Source organism: Salvelinus namaycush, chromosome 19, assembly GCF_016432855.1.
Source record: "Salvelinus namaycush isolate Seneca chromosome 19, SaNama_1.0, whole genome shotgun sequence".
In the NCBI taxonomy this organism is placed as follows: Eukaryota; Metazoa; Chordata; class Actinopteri; order Salmoniformes; family Salmonidae; genus Salvelinus; species Salvelinus namaycush.
The window spans coordinates 45,795,000-45,821,560 of record NC_052325.1 but is presented as its reverse complement, the minus strand read 5'-3'; the positions used below and the strand labels follow the sequence as shown (position 1 = coordinate 45,821,560).

General features: G+C 42.1%; 1 protein-coding gene across 1 annotated transcript in view; it reads right to left on the bottom strand.

The window, feature by feature from the left end:
* tbc1d4 (TBC1 domain family, member 4) overlaps positions 1–26,561 on the bottom strand; it is a 132,645-nt gene that overhangs the window by 89,025 nt on the left and 17,059 nt on the right. The window contains exon 2 of the mRNA XM_039015080.1: positions 178–306. Coding sequence (XP_038871008.1) covers positions 178–306 — 129 coding nt within the window. The remainder of the gene's footprint in view (positions 1–177; positions 307–26,561) is intronic.

Below are 26,561 nucleotides of genomic sequence, written 5' to 3'. Positions count from 1 at the left end.
CATACAAATACAGTCATATCTGTTTTAGGGAGCTTAGCTCTCACATATGATTAAGATAATTCAGTCATCCCAAACACATACCTACATAAAGATACTGTATAGGGCTTTGATTCAGGTCAAATGATTGATGATAAACACACAGTAAGGTTGAAAATGGATGTGGTAGTGGTCCTTTACCTTGCCACAGTAGAGCACTTCAAACTTCTGGGAGTTATAGAAGGCCTCTTCAGGATCCCGCTTGGGCTTGGAGTCCTCCTTCAGGGCCGACTTTGACACCGCACGGATACTACTGATCACTTCTGGTACCTGGAGAGGGAGGGAGGGAGGAGAGAGAAATATGAGATATGGAGGGAGAAATGAGAAGAGGGGTGGGAGGAGGGTAGAAAGGGAAGAAAGTGTAAATGGTGAAATGAGTGAGATATAGATGTAATTAATGCAATAGTTTGTGAGTGGGAAACATACACTATAATTCAAAATTGACATGTTGAAATATAATAATTTTAAAATGCGCTAATTTCCCTAAATCAAATTTAATTTGTCACATGCGCGGAATACAACAGTGAAATGCTTACTTACATGCAATAAACCAGCAATGCAGTTCAAGAAATGAAGGAAAATATTTACTAAATAAACTAAAGTTTAAAAAATCATAAAAAGTAACACAATGAAATAACAATAACGAGGCTATATACAGTGGGTAACGGTACCGAGTCAATGTGCGGGGGTACAGGTTAGTCAAGGTAATTTGTACATGTATGTAGGGGTAAAGTGACTATGCATAGATAATAAACAGCAAGTAGCAGCAATGTAAAAACAACGAGTGTGGGGGGGTCAATGTAAATAGTCCGGGTGGCCATTTCATTTGTATTTGTATTTGTATTTATTATGGATCCCCAGCAGCTACTCTTCCTGGGGTCTGTCAAAATTAAATTGTATTTTTTATTTTACTGGGATCGGTTCCCCCCCCTCCCGCGGTACGGTTGCGCTAATGTGACTAGCATGAGGTTGTAAGTAACAAGAAAAATTCCCAGGAAATAGACATATCTGATCTGGGCAGAATGCTTAAATTCTTGTTAATCTAACTACACAAGTTACAGTCGCTATTACAGTGAAAGCATACCATGCTATTGTTTGAGGAGAGTGCACAATTAGGCACATTTGGACAGTCTTGAAACAACATTTTGAACAGATATACAATGGTTCATTGGATCAGTCTAAAACTTTGCACATAAACTTCTGCCATCTATTGGCCATAATCTAAATTGCGCCTGGGCTGGAATAATACATTATAGCCTTTCTCTTGCATTTCAAAGATGATGGTACAAAAAAAATACAAAAAACGCATGTTATTTTCTTTGTGTTATCTTTTACCAGATCTAATGTGCTATATTCTCCTACATTAATTTCACATTTCCACAAACTTCAAAGTGTTTCCTTTCAAATGGTATCAAGAATATGAATATCCTTGATTCAGGTCATGCGCTACATAGATTTGGGTATGTCATTTTTTTATTTTTTTTATTATTATTATTATTTTTTTTTTTTTTATCCCCTTTTCTCCCTAATTTTCGTGGTATCCAATCGCTAGTAATTACTATCTTGTCTCATCGCTACAACTCCCGTACGGGCTCGGGAGAGACGAAGGTCGAAAGCCACGCGTCCTCCGAAGCACAACCCAACCAAGCCGCACTGCTTCTTAACACAGCGCGCCTCCAACCCGGAAGCCAGCCGCACCAATGTGTCGGAGGAAACACCGTGCACCCGCCCCCCTCGGTTAGCGCGCACTGCGCCCGGCCCGCCACAGGAGTCGCTGGAGCGCGATGAGACAAGGATATCCCTACCGGCCAAACCCTCCCTAACCCGGACGACGCTAGCCCAATTGTGCGTCGCCCCACGGACCTCCCGGTCGCGGCCGGCTGCGACAGAGCCTGGGCGCGAACCCAGAGACTCTGGTGGCGCAGCTAGCACTGCGATGCAGTGCCCTAGACCACTGCGCCACCCGGGAGGCCTGGGTATGTCATTTTAAGCGAAAATGTAAAAAAAGGTTTGGATCCTTAAGACTACACATTCATAACACACTAAGTCTGTGCCCTCAGGCCCCTACTCCACTACCACATATCTACAACACAAAATCCATGTGTACGTGTGTATGTTCTGTGTGTGTATGCATGTGTCTTCGCCTATGTTTGTGTTGCTTCATAGTCCCCTATGTTCCATAAGGTGTATTTGTATGTGGAATAGAGTTCCATGTAGTCATGGTGCTATGTAGTACTGTGTGCCTCCCATAGTCTGTTCTTGACTTGGGGACTGTGAAGACACCTCTGGTGGCATGTCTTGTGGGGTATGCATGGGTGTCTGAGCTGTGTGCTAGTCGTTTAAGTAGCCTTTTGGACCTAGACTTGGTGCTCCGGTACTGCTTGCAGTAGCTGAGAGAACAGTCCATGACTTGGGTGATTCTTTGATAATTTTTTGGGCCTTCCTCTGACACCGCCTAGTATATATGTCTTGGATGGCAGGAAGCTTGGCCCCAGTGATGTATTGGGCCGTACGCACTACCCTCCGTAGCAGTTGCCATACCAGGCATTGATGCAACCGGTCAGGATGCGCTCGATGGTGGAGCTGTATAACTTTTTGAGGACATGGGGACCCATACCAAATCTATTCAGTCTCCTGATGGTTAAAAGGTGTTGTCTGCCGTCTTCACAACTGTCTTGGTGTGTTCGGACCATGATAGTTTGTTGGTGATGTTGACACCAAGGAACTTGAAACTCTCGACCCGCTCCACTACAGCCACGTCGATGTAAAATGGGGGCCTGTTCGGCCCTCCTTTTCCTGTAGTCCACGATCTTGCAAACGTTGTTGTCCTGGCACCACACGGCCACGTCTCTGACCTCCTCCCTATAGGCTGTCTCGTCATTGTCGGTGATCAGGCCTACCACTGTTGTTTGGTCAGTAAACTCAATAATGGTGTTGGGAGTTGTGCTTGGCCACGCAGTCGTGGGTGAACAGGGAGTACAGAAGGGGATTGAGGACGCACCCGAGGTGCCTCCGTGTTCAGGATCAGCGTGGCATATGTGTTGTTGCCTACCCTTATCACCTTGGGCCGGCCCGTCAGGAAGTCCAGGAACCAGTTGAAGAGGGAGGTGTTTAGTCCCATGGTCCTTAGCTTAGTGATGAGCTTTGTGCACACTATGGTGTTGAACACTGAGCTGTAGTCAATGAGCAGTTTTCTCACATAGGTGTTCCTTTTGTCCAGCTGGGAAGGGGCAGTGTGGAGTGTGATTGAGATTGCGTCATCTGTGGATCTGTTGGGGCGGTATGCGAATTGGAGTGGGTCTAGGGTTTCCGGGATGATGGGGTTGTTGTGAGCCATGACCAGCTTTTCATAGCACTTCATGTCTACCGACGTAAGTGCTAAGTCATTTAATCAAATCAAAGTTTGTCACGTGAGCCGAATACAAGAGGTGTAGACCTTACAGAGAAATGTTTACTTACAGGCTCTAACCAATAGTGCAAAAAAGGTATTAGGTGAACAACAGGTAAGTAAATATATAAAAACAACAGTAAAAAGACAGTGAAAAATAACAGTAGCGAGGCTACATACAGACACCGGTTAGTCGGGCTGATTGAGGTAGTATGTACATGTAGATACGGTTAAAGTGACTATGCATATATGATGAACAGAGAGTAGCAGTAGCGTAAAAGAGGGGTTGGCGGGTGGTGGATGGCGGGACACAATGCAGATAGCCCGGTTAGCCAATGTGCGGGAGCACTGGTTGGTCGGACAATTTGAGGTAGTATGTACATGAATGTATAGTTAAAGTGACTATGCATATATGATAAACAGAGTGTTGCAGCAGCGTAAAAGAGGGGTTGGGGGGCACACAATGCAAATAGTCCGGGTAGCCATTTGATTACATGTTCAGGAGTCTTATGGCTTGGAGGTAAAAACTGTTGAGTCCTAGACTTGGCACTCCGGTACCACTTGCCATGCGGTAGTAGAGAGAACAGTCTATGACTTGGAGGCTGGGGTTTTTGACAATTTTAAGGTCCTTCCTCTGACACCACCTGGTGTAGACTTCCTGGATGGCAGGCAACTTAGCCCCAGTGATGTACTGGGCCGTACACACTACCCTCTGAACTGCCTTGCGGTCGGAGGCCGAGCAATTGCCTTACCAGGCAGTGATGCAACCAGTCAGGATGCTCTCGATGTTGCAGCTGTAGAACCTTTTGCGGATCTCAGGAAACTAAAAAGATTTGTCATGGATCCTAAGGGGGAATAGGCTTTGTCATGCCCTCTTCACGACTGTCTTGGTGTGTTTGGACCATTCTAGTTTGTTGGTGATGTGGACACCAAGGAACTTGAAGCTCTCAACCTGCTCCACCACAGCCCCGTCGATGAGAATGGGGGCGTGCTTGGTCCTCCTTTTCCTGTAGTCCACAATCATCTCCTTAGTCTTGGTTACGTTGAGGGATAGGTTGTTATTCTGGCACCATCCGGCCAGGTCTCTGACCTCCTCCCTATAGGCTGTCTCGTCGTGTTCGGTGATCAGGCTTACCACTGTTGTGTCGTCTGCAAACTTAATGATAGTGTTGGAGTCGTGCCTGGCTATGCAGTCGTGGGTGAACAGGGAGTACAGAAGGGGACTGAGCACGCACCCCTGGGGCTCCAGTGTTGAGGATCAGCGTGGCAGATGTGTTGCTACATACCCTCACCACCTGGGGGCGGCCCGTCAGGAAGTCCAGGATCCAGTTGCAGATGGAGGTGTTTAGTCCCAGGATCCTTAGCTTAGTGATGAGCTTTGAGGGTACTATGGTGTTGAATGCTGAGCTGTAGTCAATGAATAGCATTCTCACATAGGTGTTCCTTTTGTACAGGTGGGAAAGGGCAGTGTGGAGTGCAATAGAGATTGCATCATCTGTGGATCTGTTTGGGCGGTATGCAAATTGGAGTGGGTCTAGGGTTTCTGGTATAATGGTGTTGTGAGCCCTTACCAGCCTTTCAAAGCACTTCATGGCTGTGAGTGCTTCGGGTCTGTAGTCATTTAGGCAGGTTGCGTTCGTGTTCTTGGAAACAGGGAGCATGGTGGTCTGCTTGAAACAGTAGGTATTACAGACTCAGTCAGGGAGAGGCTGGCAATGTCAGTGAAGATACTTGCAAGTTGGTCCGTGCATGCTCGGAGTACACGACCTGGTAATCCATCTGGCCCTGCGGCCTTGGTCACCATAGCAGCACCCACCTGCAGCACGCGCTCCAGAAGGTATATTTCACTGGTCACCCCCAAAGCCAATTCCTCCTTCGGCCACCTTTCCTTCCAGTTCTCTGCTGACAATGACTGGAACAAACTGCAAAAATCACTGAAGCTGGAGACTCATATCTCCCTCACTAGCTTTAAGCACCAGCTGTCAGAGCAGCTCACAGATCATTGCACCTGTACATAGCCAATCTGTAAATAGCCCATCCAACTACCTCATCACCATATTGTTATTTATTTTATTATTTTGCTCCTTTGCACCCCAGTACTGATACTTGCACAATCATCTCCTGCACATCTATCAACCCATTGTTTAATTTGCCGTATTGTAATAATTTTGCCACTATGGCCTATTTATTGCCTCACCCACCTTATCCTAAGTCATTTGCACACACTATATATAGACTTTCTCCATTGTATTATTGATTGTATGTTTGTTTATTCCATGTGTAACTCTGTGTTGTTGTTTGTGTCGCACTGCTTTGCTTTATCTTGGCCAGGTCGCAGTTGTAAATGAGAACTTCTTCTCAACTGGCCTACCTGGTTAAACAAAGAAAAAAAGAAAAGAAAAAAAAGAAAAGAAAAGAAAAAAATATATAGTTCTAGCAAATTGGTTAGGACATCTACTTGAGCATGACAAGTTTTTCCAAAAATTGTTTACAGACAGATTATTTCACTTATAATTCATAATTCAGTTTCCATACACTAAGTTGACTGTGCCTTTAAACAGCTTGGAAAACTCCAGAAAATTATGTCATGGCTTTAGAAGCTTCCGATAGGCTAATTGACATCATTTGAGTCAATTGGAGGTGTACCTGTGGATGTATTTCAAGGCCTACCTTCAAACTCAGTGCCTCTTTGCTTAAATCATGGGGAAATCAAAAGAAATCTGCCAATACCTCCACAAGTCTGGTTCATCCTTGGGAGCAATTTCCAAACGCCTAAAAGGTACCACATTCATAGGTACAAACAATAGTAAGCAAGTATAAACACCATGGGACCACACATCCATCATACCGCTCAGGAAGGAGACGCATTCTGTCTCCTAGAGATGAACGTACTTTGCTGCGAAAAGTGCAAATCAATCCCAGAACAACAGCAAATGACCTTGTGAGATGCTGGAGGAAACAGGTACAAAAGCATCTATTTCCACCGTAAAACGAGTCCTATAATCGACATAACCTGAAAGGCCGCTCAGCAAAGAAGAAGCCACTGCTCCAAAACCGCCACAAAAAAAGCCAGACCACGGTTTGCAACTGCACATGGGGACAAAGATCGTACTTTTTGGAGAAATGTCCACTGGTCTGATGAAACAAAAATAGAACTGTTTGGCCATAATGACCATCGTTATGTTTGGAGGAAAAAGGGGGATGCTTGCAAGCCGAAGAACACCATCCTTGAAGCACGGGGGTGGCAGCATCATGTTGTGGGGTTACTTTGCTGCAGGAGGGACTGGAGCACATCACAAAATAGATGGCATCATGAGGCAGGAAAATGATGTGGATATATTGAAGCAACATCTCAAGACATCAGTCAGGAAGTTTAAGCTTGGTAGCAAATGGGTCTTCCAAATGGACAATGACCCCAAGCATACTTCCAAGTTGTGGCAAAATGGCTTAAGGACAATAAAGTCAAGGTATTGGAGTGGCCATCATAAAGCCCAGGGCCTCCCGGGTGGCGCAGTGGTCTAGGGCACTGCATCGCAGCGCTAGCTGCACCACCAGAGTCTCTGGGTTCGCGCCCAGGCTCTGTCGCAGCCGGCCGCGACCGGGAGGTCCGTGGGGAGACGCACAATTGGCCTAGCGTCGTCCGGGTTAGGGAGGGTTTGGCCGGTAGGGATATCCTTGTCTCATCGCGCTCCAGCGACTCCTGTGGCGGGCCGGGCGCAGTGCGTGCTAGCCAAGGGGGCCAGGTGCACAGTGTTTCCTCCGACACATTGGTGCGGCTGGCTTCCGGGTTGGTTGGGTTGTACTTCGGCTTTCGACCTTCGTCTCTCCCGAGCCCGTACGGGAGTTGTAGCGATGAGACAAGATAGTAATTACTAGCGATTGGATACCACGAAAATTGGGGAGAAAAGGGGGGTAAAATTTAAAAAAAATTAAAAAATAAGGCCCTGACCTCAATCCTATAGAACATTTGTGGGCAGAACTGAAAAAGGGTGTGCAAGCAAGGAGGCCAACAAACCTGACTCAGTTACACCAGCTCTGTCAGGAGGAATGGGCCAAAATTCACCCAACTTATTGTGGGAAGCTTGTGGAAGGCTACCCGAAACGTTTGACCCAAGTTAAACAATTTAAAGGCAATGCTACCAAATACTAATTGAGTGCATGTAAACTTCTGACCCACTAGGAATGTGATGAAAGAAATAAAAGCTGAAATAAATCATTCTTTCTACTATTATTCTGACATTTCACATTCTTAAAATAAAGTGGTGATCCTAACTGACCTAAGACAGGGAAGTTTTACTAGGATTAAATGTCAGGAATTGTGAAAAACTGAGTTTAAATGCATTTGGCTAAGGTGTATGTAAATGTCTGACTTCAACTGTAACTACTAACCACAACAACAGACCACAACCACAAGTACTGACCACAAACACACACTACTGACCACAACCACAAAACTACAGACCAATAATGCCCGACCACAACTACTGACAACACAACACCACAACTACTGACCACAACTGACCTAACCTACTGACCACAAGCAATGACCACAATCACACATCTACTGACCACAACTACTCTCCGCAATTGAACCTACTGACCTCAACCACACAACTACTGACCACAACCACTGAACCAAACTACTGACCACTATCATTGATATGGTCCCGTGTGGCTCAGTTGGTAGAGCATGGCGCTTGCAACGCCAGGGTTGTGGGTTCAATTCCCACGGGGGGACCAGGGTTCAATTCCCACGGGGGGACCAGGATGAATATGTATGAACTTTCCAATTTGTAAGTCGCTCTGGATAAGAGCGTCTGCTAAATGACTTAAATGTAAATGTAATTGATATGAAAGTAAAGTTTCAAACAGCAATGTGTGAGCAGCATTAGGTGAAAATGGATGAGAAATACTCCTACTAGACAGATGGAAAGATACACTAATACATTTATAGATATTCATACCCCTTTACTTACTGCAACTGTAACACAGTTGTGTTACAGCCTGAATTCCAAATTAATTAAATTGATATTTTTTCTCACCCATCTACACACAATACCCCATAATGACCAAGTGTAAACAGTTTTTTATTGTATTTTTTTGCAAACGTATAGAACATTAAATACCGAAATATCTCATAAGTATTCACACTACATGTTAGGATCACGTTTGGCAGCGATTACAGCTGTGAGTCTTTCTGGGTAAGTCTCTAAGAGCGTTGCACCCCTGGACTGTACAATATTTATAAAAAAAAATATTCAGGCTCTGTCAAGTTGGTTGTTGATCTTTGCTAAACAGACTTTTTCAAGTCTTGCCATATATTTTGAAGCCGATTTAAATCAAAACTATAACTAGGCCACTCAGGAACATTCAATGTGGTCTTGAAGAGTGGTACGCAGTGATGTGCTGTGTTGGATTGCCCCAAACATAAGTCTTTGTATTCAGGACATAAAGTAAATTTCTTTGCCAAATGTTTTGCAATTTTACTTTATTGCCTTATTACTAAAAGGATGCAATATTTGTATTCTGTACAGGCTTCCTTCTTTTCACTCTGTCATTTAGGTTAGTATTGTGGAGTAACTATAATGTTGTTGATCCAAGGATGGTGTTTTCTCCTATCACAGCCATTAAACTGTTTTACTTCCTCTTTGGCAACTGAGTTAGGAAGGACGCCTGTATCTTTGTAGTGACTGGGTGTATTGATACATCATACAAAGTGTAATTAATAACTTCACCATGCTCAAAGGGATTTTCCAAGATAATTGTATGTGTGGGGTACATTTAAAAGTAAATTTTGTATTTTTATTGAATTTTAAAACATACAACATACTTGCAGTAAAGCCTCAACATTTACATTACATTCAATCATCTAGCAGACATCCATCCAGAGCGACCCACAGGTGCAACCATGGTCAAGCACCCCGCCCAAGGCACATCGACAGATCTCTCACCAAGTCAAATTGGGGACCGAACCAGCAACCTCTTGGCCACCGGCCCAAGCTCCCAACCAATCACCAACCATTCAAGATCCCCCCACAGTTCTCCCGAGAGCAGCCCCTCAACCATCCGAAACAAAAACTCCCCCTCCACCCATCTCACCTACAGTGCATTCGGAAAGTATTCAGACCCCTTGACTTTTTCCAAATTTTGTTACAGCCTTATTCTAAAATTATGAAATATATTTTCTCCCTCATCAATCTACACACAATACCCCATAATGACAAAGCAAAAACAGGTTTTTTGAAATGTGTGAATTTAAATGTATTTTTAAATGGAAATATTACATTTACATAAGTTTTCAGACCCTTTACTTAGTCCTTTGTTGAAGCACCTTTGGCAGCGATTACAGCCTCGAGTCTTCTTACTGTAGGTATGACGCTACAAGCTTGGCATACGTATATTTGGTGAGTTTCTCCCATTTTCTCTGCAGATCCTCTCAAGCTCTGTCAGGTTGGATGGGGAGTGTCGTTGCACAGATATTTTCAGGTCTCTCCAGAGATATTCAATCGGGTTCCGGGCTCTGGTTGGGCCACTCAAGGACATTCAGAGACTTGTCCCAAAGCTACTCCTGCGTTGTCTTGGCTATGTCTTTAGGGTCGTTGTCCTGTTTTAAGGTGAACCTTCGCCCCAGTCTGAGGTCAAGGATCTCTCTGTACTTTGCTCTGTTAATATTTTCCTCAATCCTGACTAGTCTCCCAGTCCCTGCTGCTGAAAAACATCCCCACAGCATGATGCTGCCACCGCCATGCTTCACCGTGGGTATGGTGCCTGGTTTCCTCCAGACGTGACACTTGGCATTCAAGTTAAATAGTTCAATTTTGGTTTAATCAGACCATAGAATATTGTTTCTCATGTTCTGAGAGTCTTTCAGGTGCCTTTTGGCAAAATCCAAATCGGGCTGTCATGTGCCTTTATTGAGGAGTGGCTTCCGTCTGGCCACAATACCATCTAGGTCTGATTGTTGGAGTGCTGCAGACATGGTTGTCCTTCTGGAAGGTTCTCCCATCTCCACAGAGGATCTCTGGAGCACTGTCAGAGTGACCATCGGGTTCTTGGTCACCTCCCTGACCAAGGCCCTTTTCCCCCGATTGCTCAGTTTGGCCGGGCGGCCAGCACTAAGAAGAGTCTTGGTGGTTCCAAACCGCTTCCATTTAAGAATGATGGAGGCCACTGTGTTCTTGGGGATCTCCAATGCTGCAGAATTGTTTTGGTACCCTTCCCCAGATCTATGCCTCGACACAATCCTGTCTAGGAGCTCTACGGACAGTTCCTTTGACCTCATGGCTTGGTTTTTGCTCTGACATGCACTGTCAACTGTGGGACCTTATATAGACAGGTGTGTGCCTTTCCAAATCATGTCCAATCAATTGAATTTACCACAGGTGGACTCCAATCAAGTTGTAGAAACATCAAGGATGATCAATGGAAACAGGATGCACCTGAGCTCAATTTCGAGTCTCATAGCAAAGGGTCTAAATACTTATGTAAATAAGGTATTTGTTTTTTATTTTTAATAAACTTCAGACATGTAGCAATGTTTTCTTTGGAAAGCAGTGGCTTCTTCTGTGGTGTCCTACCATTAACACCATTCTTGTTTAGTGTTTTAGGTATCGTAGACTCGTCAACAGATGTTAGCATGTTCCAGAGATTTCTGTAAGTCTTTAGCTGACACTCTAGGATTCTTCTTAACCTCATTGAGCATTCTGCTTTGTGCTCTTGCAGTCATCTTGGCAGGACCGCCACTCCTAGGGAGAGTACGGTGTTGAACTTTCTCAATTTATAGACAAGTTGTCTTACCGTGGACTGATGAACATCAAGGCTTTTAGAGATACTTTTGTAACCCTTTCCAGCTTTACGCAAGTCGACAATTCTTAATCTTGGGTCTTCCGAGATCTCTTTTGTTCGAGGCATGGTTCACATGTTTTTTTTAAAGGCCAGCTCTCACCAACATCTCCAATCTCGTCTCATTGATTAGACTCCAGGTTAGCTGACTCCCGACTCCAGTTAGCTTTTGGAGAAGTCATTAGCCTAGGGGATCACATACTTTTTCCAACCTACAATGTGAATGTATTCAATATAGACCTGAAAAATACAATCATTTGTGTTATTAGTTTAAGCAGACTGTTTCTGTTGTAGTGACTTAGATGAAGATCAGATCTAATTTAATTACCAATTTATGCAGAAATCCAGATAATTCCAAAAGGGTTCACATACTTTTTCTTGACACTGTATTTTATTAGCTAAATATTAGAAGGCTCTTTCAAAGCAATTTGAGTTGTCAATGTGCCACATTGCATTGCGAAAATAAAATGTTAGCGTTTTTAATTCATGGCATGGTTTATTTTTATCCAAATGTTGACAAGACATGCAGACAAATTATTTCATACAGGAGACAGAAATAATAGCCTGCTGTCTGGAGACAAAAACAATTAGGCTAAATGAATGGATGTTATTGTAAAAGGTGCCTTCAATATAATAATTCATTCAGAAGGTTAAAACCATAGGTCTTAGGCCCGCAGTAAATTAAATTAGATACATCGACATTGTTGATGAAATACGAAAGCTATAGACTAATAGGTGTGTTGGAAAAATGACAAGCTCTGACTATTCATTATGAATAGGATGTATATTATTCATTTAGTTGACATTCTTCACAAGAGAACACACACCATGAGCAGATGAACTTGTTCAAAGTATTTACTGAAGATGATCTTTAAGAATGTGTCGGTGATCATTTATTACTCCGCTTTATGCTGCAAAATAGCCAACTAAATAGGCCCAGCCTAAACAAATAAATGAAATAGCTAGTAAATGTAATGAAATAAAATAAATACATGAAATAGCTCAGGTCATCAAAATATGGGCACCTGTTTTACCTCCGTATCCTTGCTGGAATCTCTTTCATTCACTTTCTTTTGCACATCAGCAAAGGACTCCGCGTTTCAGAAACTATCATCCATTCACGTCATTGATCAAATCAAATTGTATTGGTCACATACACATGATTAGCAGATGTTATTGCGGGTGTAGCGAAATGCTTGTGCTTCTAGCTCCGACAGTGCAGTAATGTCTAACAAGTAATATCTAACAAATTACACAACATATTTCCAATACACACAAATCTAATTAGGAATGAATTAAGACTAAATACATACGGACGAGCGATGTCAGAGCGGAACGGACTAAGATACAGTAGAATAGAATAGAAAACAGTACATACATATGGACGAGCGATGTCAGAGCAGAACGGACTAAGATACAGTAGAATAGTATAGAAAACAGTACATACATATTCAGTGAGGACAGAGACATTAGCGACTTTGTACCAATGCTTTACACCAAACCCAAAAGCATAATCAGCGTTTTAACGTCTCCTTGCGATGACGCAATGTACCATCGTATACCACAATCTACCTCAATGCTCAAAACTTAAGAAACAACAGTAGTCCTTCAAGAAACATGTTAAACTATTACTGAAAACAGTGAATCCATGCAACTTACTGTATTATGTGACTTGTTAAGCAAATGTTTACTCCTGAACTTACTTAGGCTTGCTATACCTAAGGAGTTGAATACTTATCGACTGAAGACATTTCACTTATACCTTTTTTATTAACTAGTTTCACTGACATTATGGGGTATTGTGTGTAGGCCAATGACACCATCTCAACTGAATCAATATTAAATTCAGGCTGTAACTCAACAAAATGTGGAAATCGGGAAAATGAGTTTGTCCTGGCTACTATTAAAAAACGATTCATTAATCTACATGACATAAATTAAATGGTGTTGCCTAGTGCTGATGTAGGCTAAATGGCAGAAATAATGACATTATAAACCAGCTGAATGATTTCTAAGTATGTACTGTATACAAATCTTATTGTTCACCTTTTTATACTCCGTTTGTACAGCCTCATGCTTTATCAAGGAAAAGGGCTTGCCTTTAACATTTCCAAACCTTCTCTGGAAGACTTGTGCTTACACATACTTGCCAAACAGACCCCGTCATTCATTTTCTTGTCGTGTCGTTCCAAGAGTTTGAAGACTTCAGACAAAGTATGGTTAAAAACACCAGGCAATTGAAAGGATCCTGTACATGTAGGCCTAGTGTTTCTCAAGTGAACCATACTGTATCTGCACACCGAAAAAGCAGGAGGCTGTACAAAACAGAATATAAAAAGATGAACAATAACAAGATGCATCATTCTGGGACAAACCAGAATCAGGCCGTGAGCCAGGAAACAGCTTTCACATAGATGCAACCTGAACAGGACAACTATACAAGGCTATATACACCAGGCTCGAGACGTGGAAAAATACAACAGACTTTGGAACAAATGAGAGACTGAAGTCAACGGTCTTCTTCCTCTATTGTGTTACACAAAGCTGGAGGCAAAATAAGCAGAGGCGTCATGCCAAAAAACGTTGGAAAATGCAGTGCAAGGGCTCAGGGAAATCAAACAAAATATATGTTTTATCACATGCTTGGTAAACAACAGGTGTAGACGAACAGTGAAACGCTTACTTGGGCCCTTCCAAACAATGCAGAGAAAAATAAAATAATATAAAGTAATAACACGTAATAATAAATACACAATGAGTAACAATAACTTGGTTATATACACTGGGTACCTGTACCGAGTCGATGTGCAGGGGTACGAGGTAATGGAGGTAGATACTGTACGTACGTATAACTAAGAATAAAGTTACTAGGCAACAGGAAAGATAATAAACAAACAGTAGCAGCAGCATATGTGATGAGTCATAAAAGTTTGAAAATAAGGGTCAATGCAGATAATCAAATAGCTACCCGGACTAACTATGTAGCACTCTTATGGCTTGGGGGTCAAAACTGTTCGGAGTCCTGTTGGTTCCAGACTTGGTGCATTGGTACCTCTTGCAGTGTAGTAGCAGAGAGAACAGTCTATGACTTGGGTGCCTGGAGTCTGACAACTTTAGTGCCCATCTCTGACACCACCTGGTAGAGAGGTCCTGGATAGCAGGGAGCTCTGCCCAGTGCGCACTGCCCTCTGTTGGTCAGATGCCAAGCGGTTGCCATACCAAGCGGTGATGCAGCCAGTCCAGATGTGGATTGGAGTGGGTAGAGAGAGTGGGAAGGGTGTGTGGTGGGACAGAGGGAGAGAGAGACTAAACCAAACTACACAATGCAGAGGCATACAAGTCAATGCTGTCTATCCTTTTGGAAATTCTAGGGAAATGTGAATGCATTCCATCTGGCAGCCTGCGTAGAAGAAATGGAGTGGTGTGAACAAAATAACTCCCGATCAATAACAGCATGCCGCCTTAAATCTGCCAGACAACAGCACAGGAGTAATGGCGACTGAATGGCCAGCTCTTAAAAAAGCTTCTGCTTTTCAGAAACACAACCCAAGGTCAAACAAATTAGCCTACTTGTTTAAGGTGGCAATGAATGAACGCTAAACCAAACAAAACCTCCCTGTATCTGCAGTGCTGCACACACCCTATCGCTCAACTCCGATAAGAGGGGCAGTTGGTCTGTTGGACATACCGACGGTATGACTTTCAATACCTCTTTGCGGGGGTGCGTACTACGCCACTGCTTATAAGCTAAAGGGATACTTTGGGATTTTGGCAAAGAGGCCATTTATCTACTTCCCAAGAGTCAGATGAACTCATGGATAACATTTGAATTTCTCTGCATCCAGTATGAAGGAAGTTTGAGGTAGTTTCATGAATCAATGCTAACTAGCATTAGTGCAATGACTGGAAGTCTATGGTAACTCCTATGTAGCACATGGGGATGTGTGAAACTTACTCCTCCTCAACCTTAAGTGTCCTGCTTGCGTTGCCTCATTAACTAACTTTTGAGGTGGCGCAACCGGCTAAGACGCTTGTTTGTAAGGCAGAGGTCCCGAGTTCGCGCCAGCGTGACATCCTTTACACTAGCATGCTAGAAGATACCATAGACTTTTCGCTAACGAGTCATTGCGCTAAAGCTAGTTAGCAATTGCGCTAAAGCTAGTTCATTTGACTCTGGGGGAAGTAGATAAAGGGCTTCTCATTGCCAAAATCCTGCCCAAATTATTTAAAGTCGTGTTTAAACACGGACACTGTCGTGAAGCATTATGACTATACTGTGTCACTTTATTTCGACTAAGAAAATACACTTTAAGACACTGTCAAGAAGCATTACAACCATCAGAATCATATAAGCCAGATGTGCCTATCAGGTACATGCCCTTATGTCAGTCATCAATAGGGCTGTGGCGGTCCCAAAACTTCGTCAGCCGGTGATTGTCAAGCAAATAACTGCCGGTTTCACAGAAATTGACCGTTAATTAACAAACACATTTAGCATCTCCTGGCTTCCACACATAGCCTACAAGCCACTGAATCAGACCTTTGGAACATCTACATTTTAAAAAGTCTAATAAATCCATGTAATATAGCCTACACATCCCCAATAAATCCATTATTTATTTTAGACAGGTCTAAAGAAACATGATATGAAGAAAATGTAGTCCATTTCTGAAGAACAGAACATCATACTCTGAGTTGTCCTGGTGTTAGGCCGTGATCTGGCTATGCCATATGGCTGTGGGCTACACTAGTTCATTTAGTAGACAAGATTTGCTTAGAAAACCGTGGCATTATTTAATAGTATGAAGAATACAATTTAATAAAGCTGAATAAAATAGAAAGGATATTTGAGGGAGTGTGCACACGAGGCTATTCTGTGTTGAGCTGTTAACAAAGAAATAGCTACTCCTATATGCTTCATTTAGAGTTATTCATGTAACTTTAGTTGTTCTACAAACGTTGAGCTAGATGTTTTGATTTTTAATACATTGTAAGGCTGCATGACGCGACTATAATGATGATTTGAAAAAAAGTCACATGAAAGGCATGAATTCTGCTTTGTTTTTGCGCAGGCTGTAAACACGTCTCTCATTCACAATTTCCCGGTGGCATCCCCGTAATGCCTACAAAAAAAATACAAAAATACATGCCTTTTACGGCCAGTGCCCTTGGGCACCCTGAGTGCTGCATGCTCCAAAGCACCGCTCACTCACATCCTCTCTCATCACGTGATCGGTTGTTTCTCACAGGCTACAAGTGAAGACAGACACATCGGGGATGCAACTGAGCACGTCGTTATCCAATTGCAAGGTGCATATTGAAGACATTGGAAGAACTGTCCACATTTACTTTTCGTCAGCCAACAAGACGAGTAGACTTAACAAACAGCAAAAGCACTAGTGTATATCAATCTATAGTACAAAAAGTTGACCTATTCTATGCGAGAAAAAAATATTCCAAACATAGTCTGGGACAGTTGTGGGATGCAATTGATCCCAAATTAATACAACCACTAGCATCCCAAATTTTTTTTTAAACGCAATGTTGATAAACTATTAGGATATTTCTTCACAGTATAAAGCGCAGCAATGCGCCCACGGCATTAGGTTATAAGCGTGAATGTTCCATTAGCGGGGAAACACCATTATCACATTGGCGGTCACTTTTGATTAGGCATGTAATGCTTTAATTATAAAGGTGCGTTTTTTACATGTGAACTCACATGAAGTGTTTGATTAGATTTGAGGGATAATAGTGCTGAGTACCAGGCAGTTGGCAAGTTTGGTAGGCTACTAATGACCATCAGCAGCATCAGAGCTTGGAGAAGCCTAATTACCGTGACTAAGCAGTTATGTGGAATTTGACTGCCTTAATGACCCGTGTGGCGGTAATACGGTCGCCATAACAGCCCTAGTCATCAGTCAAAAAGAGGGTGTGTTGTCCTGCTCCTGAAATCTGCCGCTGCATTCATCAGCAACAGAGAATTGGGGTAGGTACATGTCTGACATCAATGTCTGCGCAATTACTATGAAAATTCAATAATGTTCTTTATATGGCAATGTATATAACATAAAAATACTGTTGACAAGCAGGCTATGGTGTAATGGAATGTTTTGCCTTCTGTGGTAGATTTTGTGGGTTTTGACACTTATGTAGGTGTCATAACCAGCCATAAAATAAGGCAATATATGTCACAACAGATCTAAATATCTTGTCATAATATGGTCATGATATGTATATGTCAGCTGTTATGACATGGTTATGACCACATCATAATGTGTTTTGACACTAGGTGCCAAGTAAAGTGTTAACAAAAATTAAATTAAATGTGAAGCTTGCATTCAATTGCTCCTCCATGTTGCATACAAGAAGCTTCCATTCCCCCTGGGGGAATTATGGCTGATTGACGATTAAATCATCAACCCTCTTACGGTCAAACCTGTTACTTTATTTGGCAATTAAAAGGCACTTATTATAGTCATTTTTTATTTAACCTCTTGAGGATGGGAAAACATGTTTTTTTATTAAGTTGAACAGAAGCCACATTCCTTTGCAGACAAGTAAAATGCCCGTTCATATCTCCAGAGAAGATTTTGTATTGGCATTTAAAAATCTATTAGTGTAGCCTACCAACAACTAACAGACGGACAAACATAGCCGAGGAACTTTCAAGGGGCCACATTGCATTATGTCTGAGAAGCAGAATAAATAAAGGCTACAGGTAGCCAGGTGTAATTTCATATTAGGACACAACAATGAGGAGTAGGCTACACCGTGCTCGCAAAATTAGCCCAAAGATACTGGACCTCTGTATCCCAGCGACATCGATGCCATGAACAGGCTAGGTTATTCTACATGCAACAGACCAGAGACTGAACCCACCCTTACAGTTACCATCCACTCAAGACTAAAAATCGTCCCGCAGCAAGGACAACAGCACTAGGTCTGGGAATCATGTTGGATTGTGTCTTGGCCAATTTGGTCAGGGTGCTCTTCAGACAGACAACTCTTCCAACAAATCACAAGTTTGAGTAGGCAGGGTTTAAAAATTGGAAACAGGCAGACAATGCCCACACAGATGGCTCTGCAAATTTTTACCACAGCCAGTCAGTGGTTGTAAGCTTGTAACGCTAATGTAATGGTGCATGCAAACTACTCACTTGCAAAACACACTGACTGAAAATATCCTCCATGAGTTCCATTTAGCTAGCTACCAGGAACGTTTACAAATAACATGAACAGATGGGCTCTGGACGGATTTCCGGCACAAGTCCTAGCTCTGCCCTTTGCTCTCTGCCAAAATAACGTTGGTCTAAGTACAGACATGTACGCTGGAACATTGGTACATTGTGGGAGGCAAACCAGTCTGTCTAGAGAGACTACGGAATATCCTCTATGTTGTCTGGTGTCTAGTTTCACAACCCTTCCTCTATTAAAACATGTTCAAAGACCTTCAAACCAAAGAGCTTCAAAATCAGCCAGTCAAAAAGATGCAGAGATTGCTTTTGTGACATGAACTTAGCTGACAGCCTTGTCTTGCTGAAAAGCCAAGGCAATTCTGAGCCCAAAATAGCTCTGAGGGAGGGGGGTGGAATCACTGCTAGCCTATACGGCCTTGGTAAGCCATGATTTGTCTAGCACCTCTAGGCCAATAATAGAAAACATGATACAGGATGTCTGTTTAACAATTTAACAGTCCATTTGTTATTCATAGGTAAAGTAACCCTGTGCCACCATTTAATTTAATAAATTATTTGCAGTGAACCCAATCCCCAGACAGTGAAGTGGAGGCACTTGTTCCCTAGGTTTAGTCTAGTCTGCAGCAGTAGGCTGTAGCGCCAAGGGAAGAGAGAAGGGATTGGAAACAACCTTTAATCCTTAAGTCTATTGATTCACCAGTGCGTAAATCTAAGTAACATAATTTTAAAAATCCCTATCAAAATCCATCAGTTTAAGCTTGAGATATGTTTTTTTACCAGGGCTGCGTGTCAATCCACCACATCTGCCTATATCGGCCTCCCGCATCTGCGGTGGAAGGTGGCCGAGCTACAGTGGTGTTTGTCAGACCATGAGACATTACAAAAACCTTTCTAACGAAAACGTCTGCTGCGTCCGAACGGTTTGGCCTACACTCTACGGAAAGATGAGACTCACTGGACTCGTCTGACGGTAACCCATACAAATGAATGGAAGTACGGAGGTAGTTTTGTGGAAACAAAAATAAGGGGTTACATATGTGTCCAAAACGGGGGGGCGCTAGTGAGCACCACATGGAGTAGACGCTTCTCCAACTACGAGAAACGCGGCAAAGGGGAGACTAATTAATCCAAAAACAACCAGGTAAGAAAGATGGCAAAGTCCCAAAGTGCCTGAACCCCTGGAGTCTTCAAAAACTATCAAATTAGCAGCTATCAAGAAAATGGAAGAGGACATGAACGCTCGATTTAATCATCTGGACTTACCCTTACAATCAGTGCAAACCCCCCTGGCTGACCATACAACTCGCATTATTGATCTGGAAGGAAAGGCAGGTTACCACGAGACACGCATCACCACCCTCGAGGGGCAGTATGAAGAGCTACTAACAGCAAACAAAGCTATTAAACAAGGTAATTGACCTGGGGACGTTCCAGGCGTTCGAAAATCAAAATCGCAGGCTTGGAATAAAAAAATTGAGAAGGGCAGACCAACACAGTTTGTGGCAGAACTCACACCAAAACTGTTAGGGATTGAACGTTTGTGTGTTTTTCATTTGTCCTTTTCTCTTTACGTGTTGCGCCAGCCCTACTGCTACAAATGTAATGTATTTGAGGACCAAATAATAATTTCATAAGGCTTCTGGTAACTCGACCACTTTGCCACAGTGTGGCGACATCACCCTACTTTCGTGGAATGTACAAGGGTTGGGTAGGTTACTTCCTTAATGTAATCTGTTACCTGTCCAAAATTGTAATCTGTAACGTAACTTTTGGATTACCCAAACTCAGTAACATAATCTGATTACAATACATTATTTTTAGATTACTTTCCCCTTAAGAGGCATTAGAAGTTGACAAAAATGTATGTTACCAATTGAACATCTTTTGCAGGATAAATCAATGTTAAAGTTTACATAGCTGGCCATATATATGGATGTTAAATTTTACTTTATGGGTTGGTTATGTAGACTTCTTCTAACCCATCGCTTTCTACTACATACAGTTGAAGTCGGAAGATCACATACACCTTAGCCAAATACATTTAAACTCAGTTTCACAATTCCTGACATTTAATCCTAGTAAAAATTCCCTGTTTTAGGTCAGTTAGGATCACCACTTTATTTTAAGAATGTGAAATGCCAGAATAAAAGTAGAGAGAATGATTTATTTCAGCTTTTATTTCTTATATCACATTCCCAATGGGTCAGAAGTTTACATACTCAATTAGTATTTGGTAGAATTGCCTTTAAATTGTTTAACTTTGGTCAAATGTTTCAGGTAGCCTTCAATAAGTTGGGTGAATTTTGGCCCAGTCCTCCTGACAGAGCTAGTGCAACCGAGTCAGGTTTGTAGGCCTCCTTGCGCGCACACGCTTTTACAGTTCTGCCCACAAATATTCTATAGGATTGAGGTCAGGGCTTTGTGATGGCCACTCCAATACCTTGACTTTGTTGTCCTTAAGCTATTTTGCCACAACTTTGGAAGTATGCTTGGGGTCATTGTCCATTTGGAAGACCCATTTGTGACCAAGCTTTAACTTTCTGACTGATGTCTTGAGATTTTGCTTCAATATATCCACATAATTTTCCATCCTCATGATGTCATCTATTTTGTGAAGTGCACCAGTCCCTCCTGCAGAAAAGCACCCCCACAACGTGATACTGCCACCCCCGTGCTTCACGGTTGGGATGGTGTTCTTCGGCTTGCAAGCCTCCCCCATTGCTGAGCGGCCTTGTCGATATAGGACTCGATATAGGTTGTCGATATAGGACTCTTTTTACTGTGGATATAGATAATTTTGTACTTGTTTCCTCCAGCATCTTCACAGGGTCCTTCGCTGTTGTTCTGGGAATGATTTGCACTTTTCGCACCAAAGTACGTTCATCTCTAGGAGACAGAACACGTCTCCTTCCTGAGCGGTATGACGGCTGCGTGGTCCCATGGTGTTTATACTTGCGTACTATTGTTTGCACAGATGAACGTGGTATCTTCAGGCATTTGGAAATTGCTCCCAAGGATGAACCAGACTTCCGGAGGTCTACAATTTATTTTCTGAGGTCTTGGCTGATTTCCCCATGATGTCAAGCAAATAGGCACTGAGTTTGAAGGTAGGCCTTGAAATACATCCACAGGTACACCTCCAATTGACTCAAATGATGTCAATTAGCCGATCAGAAGCTTCTAAAGCCATGACATAATTTTCTGGTATTTTCCAAGCTGTTGAAAGGCACAGTCAACTTAGTGTATGTAAACTTCTGACCCACTGGAATTGTGATACAGTGAATTATAAGTGAAATAATCTGTCTGCAAACAATTGTTGGAAAAATTACTTGTGTTATGCACAAAGTAGATGTCCTAAACGACTTGCCAAAACTATAGTTTGTTAACAAGAAATTTGTGGAGTGGTTGAAAAACGCGTTTTAATTACTCCAACCTAAGTGTATATAAAATTCTGACTTCAACTGTATATATGTATTACTTTAGGAGCGGGGCTGCCTGTCTTTGCAATTTGTTTATTTTCAAATTGCGTTCGTTAACATATTCAGCAAGCAGCCTCCATTTGAAATTCACTATTACTTGCGCTAATTTTAGTAGCATTCTGGTAATAGATGCCCAATGGGCTTTGTGTTTTTTGGGCGAACCCTTGTGTACTAAGCCGGTAATAACGTAAAACCCAGTGTGAGAGAAGGACGATATTCATATCGTCCTATCTAGATATTGCCCAACCCTAGTTACAACAGTAGAATTATTGACAGCGAGAATGAATGGTTCTTTATCCTGGAAAACTTCCCAGTCCATAACGATTACAAGCATACCCATAACATGATGCAGCCACCACGATACTTGAAAATATGGAGAATTGTAGGCAGTAATACGTTGTTTTGGATTTGCCCCAAACATATCACTTTGTATTCAGGACAATAAGTAAATTGCTTTGCCAATTGTTTTTGCAGCATTACTTTAGTGCCTTGCTGCAAACAGGATGGATTTTTTAAAATATTTATATACTGTACAGGCTTCCTTTTCACTTTGGTTAGATTTGTGGGGTAGCTACAATGTTGTGATCCATCCTCAACGTTCTACCCTCACAAACATTAAACTCTAACTGTTTTAAAGTCACGATTGGCCTCATGATGAAATCCTTCAGTGGTTTTCCTTCTCTTTGGCAACTGAGTTAGGAAGGACACCTGGATCTTTGTAGTGACTGGTGTATTGATGCACCATCCAAAGTATAATTCATACCTCCACCAACGGATATTCAATGTCTGCTTTTTTCTTTACGAGGCATTGGAAAAACTTCCTGGTCTTTGCTGTTGAATCTGTGTTTGAAATTCACTGCTCAACTGAGGGACCTTACAGATAATTGTTTTTTTGTGGGGTACAGAGATGAGGCAGTCATTCAAAATCATGTTAAACACTCTTATTGCACACATAATGAGTCCATGCAATTTATTGTGACTTGTTAAAGCAACTCCCGAACTTATTTAAGCTTGCCATAACAAAGGTGTTGAATACTTATTGGCTCAAGACATTTCAGCATTCCATTTTTTATTAGTTTGTAAACATTTCTAATATCATAATTCCTCTTTGACATTATGCGATATTACATTAAGGCCAGTGACCCAAAAATAATTACTTTCCGAAGGCATTATATACATCCTTTGGGAAAAAATTAAGAGACCAATGCAACATTATCAGTTTCTCTGGTTTTAGTATGTATAGGTATAACTTTGGGTAAAATTAACATTTTAGTTTTATTCTATAAACTACTGACAACATTTCTCCCAAATGAAAATGTTGGATTTTAGAGCACTGTTTCTCAATCCTGGTCCCGGGGAACCAAAGGGGTGCACATTTTTGTTTTTGCCCTAGCACTACACAGCTTGGGCAAATCATCGACTCATCAAAAGGCGTTGATGACTAGGGCAAAAACAGAAATGTGCACCCCTTTGGGTCCCCGGGACCAGGTTTGAGAACCACTGATTTAGAGCTTTTATTTGCAGAAAATTACAACTGGTCAAAATAACAAAAAATATGCAGTGTTGTCAGACCTCAAATAATGCAAAGAAAATAAGTTAATTTTCATTTTTAAAAAGCACAATACTAAATGTTTTAACTTAGGAAGAGTACAGAAATCAATATTTGGTGGAATAAACCTGATTTTCAATCACAGCTTTCATGAGTCTTGGCATGCTCTCCACCAGTCTTTCACATTGACGTTGGGTGACTTTATGCCACTCCTGGTGCAAAAATTCAAGCAGCTCGGCTTTGATTGATGGCTTGTGACCATCCAGCTTCCTCTTGATCACATTCCAGAGGTTTTCAATGGGGTTCAGGTCTGGAGATTGGGCTGGCCATGACAGGGTCTTGATCTGGTGGTCCTCCTTGATTGACCTGCTGGAAAAACCAATCCTCAGAGTTGGGGAACATTGTCAGAGCAGAAGGAAGCAAGTTCTTCCAGGACAACCTCGTACGTGGCTCGATTCATGCGATTCAAAGACAAATCTGCCCCATTCCAGCCTTGCTGAAGCACCCCCAGATCATCACCGATCCTCCACCAAATGTCAGTGGGTGCGAGATACTGTGGCTTGTAGGCCTCTCCAGGTCCCGCACCCACTGTGAAATTTGGTGGAGGATCTTAATGTCAACAGTGAAGAGGCGACTCCGGGATGCTGGCCTTCTAGGCAGAGTTGCAAAGAAAAAGCCATATCTCAGACTGGCCAATAAAAATAAAAGATTAAGATGGGGGGGGGGGGGGGGGGGGACAGACACTGGACAGAGGAACAGCATCGCGGAGTCGCCTCTTCACTGTTAACGTTGAGACTGGAGGTCGACCGATTAATCGTAATGTCCGAATAATTAGGGCCGATTTCAAGTTTTCATAACAATCGGAAATCGGTCATTTTGGATGCATTTTTATTTTTTTACTAGGCAAGTCAGTTAAGAACACATTCTTATTTTCAATGACGGCCTAGGAACGGTGGGTTAACTGCCTTGTTCAGGGGCAGAATGACAGATTTTTACCTAGTCAGCTCAGGGATTCAATCTTACAACCGTACGGTTAACTAGTCCAACTCTCTAACCACCTGCCTCAAGAGGAGCCCGCCTGTTACGCGAATGCAGTAAGAAGCCAAGGTAAGTTGCTAGCTAGCATTAAACTTATCTTATAAAAAACAATCAATCATAATCACAAGTTAGAACTACACATGGTTGATGATATTACTAGTTTATCTAGCGTGTCCTGCATATAATCGATGCATTGCGCATTCGCGAAAAAGGACTGTCGTTGCTCCAACGTGTACCTAACCATAAACAGTAATGCCTTTCTTAAAATCAATACACAGAAGTATATATTTTTAAACCTGCATATTTAGCTAAAAGAAATCCAGGTTAGCATGCAATATTAACCAGGTGAAATTGTGTCACTTCTCTTGCGTTCATTGCACGCAGAGTCAGGATATATGCAACAGTTTGGGCCGCCTGGCTCATTACGAACTAATTTGCCAGAATGTTACGTAATTATGACATAACATTGAAGATTGTGCAATGTAACAGGAATATTTAGACTTATGGATGCCACCCGTTAGATAAAATATGGAACGGTTCCGTATTTCACTGAAAGAATAAACATTTTGTTTTTGAGATGATAGTTTCCGGATTCGACCAGATTAATGACCTAAGGCTCGTATTTCTGTGTGTTATTATGTTATAATTAAGTCTATGATTTGATAGAGCAGTCTGACTGAGCGATGGTATGCACCAGCAAGCTCGTAAGCATTCATTCAAACAGCACTTTCGTGCGTTTTGCCAGCAGCTCTTTGCAATGCTTCAAGCATTGAGCTGTTTATGACTTCAAGCCTATCAACTCCCGAGATTAGGCTGGTGTAACTGATGTGAAATGGCTAGCTAGTTAGTTAGCGGGGTGCGCGCTAATAGCGTTTGAAACGTCACTCGCTCTGAGACTTGGAGTAGTTGTTCCCCTTGCTCTGCATGGGTAACGCTGCTTCGAGGGTGGCTGTTGTCGATGTGTTCCTGGTTCGAGCCCAGGTAGGGGCGAGGAGAGGGATGGAAGCTATACTGTTACACTGGCAATACTAAAGTGCCTATAAGAACATCCAATAGTCAAAGGTATATGAAATACAAATTGTAGAGAGAGAAATAATCCTATAATTCCTATAATAACTACAACCTAAAACTTCTTACCTGGGAATATTGAAGACTCATGTTAAAAGGAACCACCAGCTTTCATATGTTCTCATGTTCTGCGCAAGGAACTTAAATGTTAGCTTTCTTACATGGCACATATTGCACTTTTACTTCTCCAACACTTTGTTTTTGCATTATTTAAACCAAATTGAACATGTTTCATTATTTATTTGAGGCTAAATTGATTTTATTGATGTATTATATTAAGTTAAAATAAGTGTTCATTCAGTATTGTTGTAATTGTCATTATTACAAAAATATATATAAATAAATACATGTTAAAAATAAATTAAAAAAATTAAAATCGGCCGATTAATCGGTATCGGCTTTTTTGGTCCTCCAATAATCGCTATCGGCGTTGAAAAATCATAATCGGTCGACCTCTAGTATGCATACATACATACATAGTGTCTTCAGAAGGTATTCAGACCCATGGACTTTTTCCACTTTGTTACATTACAGCCTTATAAAATGGATTAAATAAAAATCCTCAGCAATCTACTTTGACTAGCAAAGAGATGTGTCTTACTTGACTAGCAATCCACACACAATACCCTACATTGTGTGTAGATCCATTTAGTCACATTATGATGACCTCAGCCATTCTGGGTCAGTGGTTTTAACACCAACCTGGTCACGCTCCTCACATTTGACTTGGCTTGGGGGGACTAAACTAGGCAGCCCAGGTGTCACCGGGACCTTGAGTTGACTGGCTCAGAAAAAGAATAGGACAGGACAGACCCAGGGACACAGCAGAAGGTGGATTCCATGCTAAGGGTCAACCAGTGGTCCAAGAATGAACAAGAGATGTGTGCACATCCCTGATTAACACACTGTTGCTGCCGGGCCAATAATAGATCTATGTTGAGTAAAGAAACAGAGAGCCTGTT